This window comes from Nicotiana tabacum, chromosome 21, assembly GCF_000715075.1.
Source record: "Nicotiana tabacum cultivar K326 chromosome 21, ASM71507v2, whole genome shotgun sequence".
NCBI lineage: Eukaryota > Viridiplantae > Streptophyta > Magnoliopsida > Solanales > Solanaceae > Nicotiana > Nicotiana tabacum.
Window position 1 is genome coordinate 2,621,785 of NC_134100.1, and position 5,192 is coordinate 2,626,976.

Consider the following 5,192-nt stretch of genomic DNA (forward strand, 5'->3'; position numbering starts at 1 on the left):
CAATATTCTTAAATAATGTCATAATCACACATACCATCTTCCAAAAGTAAGGCATTTTAGTTAAACTAATAAAGTAGAGAGGAGAAATGAATCTTATTAAATTACCGGGTAGGTCTTTGTAACTAAAAAAACTTGGAACTTGAGGTTGCGCTATAAATTTGAAGGTTTCTCCTCGAGTCTGTACTGAAACTTGTATCTTGTCATATCCTGTTGCGTAATCATGGCAAGAATGACATCTCAAATGAAAAGCAAATCCGAGAAAAAAAAATTCAAAGATAAGCGTGCTGAGAAGGTAGCGCTTTCCAATAAGCAAAAAGCTCTTAGTAAAAGAGCGATGGATCTTTCCACCTTATGTGGAATTGATATAGCAATTATAATTTTTTCAATTACTGCCGAACCATTTCTCTTTGGTAATCCGAATGTAGAATCGGTGGTCGAGCGATTTTCGCAAGCAAAACTACCATTTTACCTCATGTCAAGCCGTAAGACGACACATGAAAATACTAGAGATGGTGAAGAAAATAATACAATGAAAAAGAAGAAAAAGAAGGCAATAAATGAGGAGGAAAAGGGAGCTACATTGGAAATTTTCGAGCCAACTAATTTGGAAAGACTTGAGAATCTTAAGCAAGAAATTTATGAACTTGAAAAAGATTTGACTGAGAAAATTGATGAGTTACAATCAGAAATAGTTGTAAAAGATCCAAAATTGTACTCGAAATGAATGCAACAAAATCTTCAGTCATGCCGTCTAAATGGTTGAATCTTTAAATAGAAATTTCGATATAATAAATCTTAATAAAATTTGCAATATATGTTTCTTTTTAATGATGAAGTGAAATAAGAAACGAGTTTATTATTGTTCATTGTTTACATTTTGTTTCTTTCAAGATATATGGCTTTCCTATATGCTTCTTTACACAATTTTCATATTTCCACACACAAAAGTATAAGGCCCCAAAAAATTACGCTAAGCAATTTAAGGTTCTGTGGTACCTAGGTAGACTAACGAGTACGAAGGTTGTAGAAATTTCTCAATGCGAGCTTGCTCACCGCGGCTCGGACTTTTTGGGTTGAAGAATGAACAAAATTATTGATGAAAACTTTTGGCCGAAGAAGGTGATTTTGCGGTCGAGTTTGCGACCATAGATTCGTAATGCGAACCGCATATCAGTCGCAAAGTGAAGCAAAACGTTTGTTGAAATCTGAAGGTCATTTATGAGGTCCGTTATGCAAACGCATATCCATTATGCGGACTGCACTTCAATCGCAGAACCAGCAAAGATGAATCTGGAGAGTGATTTTGCGATCACAGAACTGGTCTGCGAACCGCAGATCTGTCACAAACTGGTCCAGACCAATCTAGTTTTGGACATCAATTATGCGATCCATTTTGCAGGTGGCATAATAGTTCTGCGGTTACTTCTGCGATCGCAGAGTTGATTCCAGAGAGTCCATTTTCTGATTTTTATAACCCGATCCAACATCGATAAATAACCCTTGAAGCTCATTTGGAGAAAAATTCTAATAATTTTATAGAGAGGGGAGAGTGTTCAAGAGAGAAGAAGAAGCCCAAGTGTTTTGTTCATCAAGATCTTGTCCAAGCTTTGAAATCCAATAAGAAAATCTCAAAAGATCTTCATTTAAGAGGTAAGGTTCCATAGCCTAGTTTTCAATTTTGGATTTGGGTGGAAGATGGTTAATTGAGAGTGTGATTCTTGGGTGTAGGAGTATTATTTAAACATTCATGTACAAATAAGGTTTGTAGAAGGATTGTTAATCTCAAATGGATAAAGATTGGGTTATGGAGCGAAGAAAATCTTATGGAAGAGTCTTATAATCAAATTTGCACATCTAGTGTCTGATGAAATGCTCAAATGAGCTAAGACCATGAAAATCATCCTAACTTGTGTTCAATTTTGTTATATCTCAAAAGAGATTGGGATTTCTAGGGTTCCGGAATTTTGTAGTAATTAAAGGAAAGCTCAAGCGAGGTATGTTGGCTAAATTTTCTCTCTTAGAATCGAATTCCATAATATTCCCGTAAGTTTCAAGTATGGTTGGCTCAAGTTTCTAATTCCTATATTCCGGGTTATCCCTTATAAGCTTGACTATTTCGAATGAGCCTTATGTCGAAAGATATTTGTTCAAAGTATGGATTGCGTATTAAAATGATATGGCTTTGAGTCGTGTTTCAAATGAAAGCTAGTATGCCAAATTGTGTGAGAAAAACTCAATATGTTTAAGACTCTTAATTGCTCACATGTTTACCTAAAATAGTGATTGAAAATGTCTTGTCATTGATAATCTATAAAGATATTCGAAAATGAAATAAGTGAATTGGGGATAAAGGGTGGCTAACGTTCCGAGAGCTTAAGTTATAATTGCGGCTAGTGGTACCAATGAAAAGAGAAGATGTGAGAAGCATAACGAAATGAGTCTCGACTCAACTGTTTTAAAATGACTTCAAAAATAGAATTGCCTAAAAGATTTTGTACTCAATTCATACCCATAATTGGCTGTTGTAACTAATGTTTTGCTCTATAAATATATCCAACGTGATTCGAGTTCTTACATACTCAAGTGTTGAAATTATACATTGCCATTTTTGAAAGAGTATTTTAAGAATAATTGGTATATTGTTTGTTTATAATTTTGATGTGTGTTTCTATTGCTGGTCGGTGTGCCCCATTCTTTGGGAGGAAATCTGTTTTTGTTTAAAATTTTCATTACTAATGAATTTGTGATTTATGATTTTGAAATATTCTACATGTTGATGTCTGAAGGTGATCCTTGAAAATAGAAGAGGTAAAAGTGTGGAACATGAAATACGGCACCGTGCTATGAATAAAGAATCTTGTGAATAGCCAAAAGAGCTAAGGAAATATTCTTTTTGTGATTGCGGTTGATGTCTCGTATGAGATGGTCTAGCCGATCGGATGTCATGCCGCACACATGGTGGTGACTATATTAGAAATTGTAATTGTTATTATGATTGCGGTTGATGTCTCGTATGAGATGGCCTAGCCGATCGGGTCGTGATCGCACGCCAAGCCGCACACATGGTGCTGACTGTGTTGGAAATTATAATCAGAATTGTAAACAGTGGTACATCGGTACTAATGATCTCCCAACCAAAAATATAGTTATTTTCGTATTTTAAAAATTATTATGTTTTAACTGGGCATTTGGATATTGTTGATTGTGACTTGTTGTTTCTATGTTTCTCCCTTTCTTATATTGACATTCTATTTTGAAACAGGATATTTAGTCATACATACTAGAGCTATTAAACAGTACTAACGTCCCTTTTGCTGGGGGCGCTTCATCTTTAATGGATGCAGGTGGTTCCACAGCAGGCGGTATTGATCAGTGATAGTGGTACACTCTCTTTCCAACTGACTTGGTGAGCCCCACTTCATTTCGGGGTCATGTAAAAGTCAGCCTAATATCCCTCCCCTTTAGGAATAGTAATCTTAAGTTCCTCCGGGACTAATAGGAGTGGGACGGGTAATATCATGCAATAGTGGTCAAGACCAATCCATGCTTTAATACCTCGACGTGGTGGGAAGGGTAGATATGGATATGATGATTGGTGTCACGACCCAAATTCCCCACCGTCGGGAGTCGTGATGGCGCCTACTGTCGGAGCTAGGCAAGCCAGCCTTAACCTACCCTCTCAACTAATTTTCAACAAGATAATAATAAAAACAATAAATTCAAGCGGAAGCCTTAATTTAATATTAAATGAACGAAAGTGCAGAAAAATTAACATCATCCTCTACCCAAGATTTAGTGTCACAATACTCATGGACTACTATAAGATACTACAAATAAGAGTTTGAAAGAAAATACATAAGGAGTCTACTTCAATACAATGAAAACAAACAGAAATAAAATAGATGAGACTCAGGGCCCACGCACGCCAGCGAACTACCTAGGAGTCTCTAGACTGAAGGCACGCTCCCAATCTACTGCTACTGCGGTCCGTAAGCTACTCCCGAATCTGTGCACAAAAAGGGCACAGAAGTGTAGCATCAGCACAACCGACCCCGTGTGCTGGTAAGTGTCTGGCCTAACCCCGGCGAGGTAGTGACGAGGCTAGACCGGACCTATATATGTGCAACAACGGAAAGATATACAGAATTTAAACAGATAATAGGGAGGGGACATGCTGTGGGGTGTAACAGTGTAGATATAAGACCAACGAACAGAGAGATGGAAACTGAATAAATAGCATCTATGAAAGAGAGCAAGTGAATCAACAACTGCTCGGCACCAACCTTCGTGCTTTTACTCTCAATTCTCACCAAAACTGTCAAATATAGTGCATGGCATCACCCTTCGTGCTTTTCCTCACATAACTCTCACATCAAGGCACATAATGACCCTTCGTGCTCAAATAATTAGAGACATGGCACGGAAAGACCTTTCGTGCATAAATAATTAGAGACATGGCACGGAAAGACCCTTCGTGCATAATTATCAAAACATGGCACGGAAAGACCCTTCGTGCATAATCGCCCTTCCTCACCCAATCATCAATCATAACCAATCGGGGAAAGGGAATATACAACAAGATTAAACATCCCGGCAAGGGAGAACAAATCAACAATAGGTCCCGGCAAGGGAAAAATACCACACTTCCTTCTTTAGCTCATCTGCTTCTCAACTATCACTTCATAATTATATTAGCAAGTAATTAGCTCAACTGTTTCACATCTTTCGAATTTAAAAGCAACTACGACTCACGGTCATGCTAGACTCCGGTGCATAGATAACCGTCACCATGCCTATACACCGTACTCCACAGTTAACACGTAGCAAATAACATCCAAATCCTAATCCCTCAAGCCAAAATTAGAACAAACACTTACCTCGAATGCTCCAAACTCAACTCACGCTTCTAGTATAGCTTTACCTCTTGATTCCACCACCAATCCGCTCGAATCTAGTCATAAGTTACTTAATCACATTAATAATTACTAAATGAATCATCCCCAATGCATGGAAATAGATTTTTCAAGGTTTTTCTCAAAAAGGTCAAAAATACCCCCGGACCCACGTGGTCGAAACTCGAGGTTCGGACCAAAAACCAGTTACCCATTCCCCCATGAATCCAAATATATGATTTGTTTTTAAATCGGACCCCAAATTGAGGTCCAACTTCTCAATTTGTTGAAAACCTAGGT

The 5,192-nt window shown here is 37.7% G+C and overlaps 1 protein-coding gene across 1 annotated transcript; it reads left to right on the forward strand.

The window, feature by feature from the left end:
- Positions 1–220: 220 nt before the first annotated feature.
- LOC107775520 (uncharacterized) lies at positions 221–724 on the forward strand. Its single transcript, XM_016595259.1, has one exon. It carries the CDS (start codon positions 221–223, stop codon positions 722–724), a length of 504 nt encoding a protein of 167 aa, XP_016450745.1.
- The last annotated feature ends 4,468 nt before the right edge of the window (positions 725–5,192 follow it).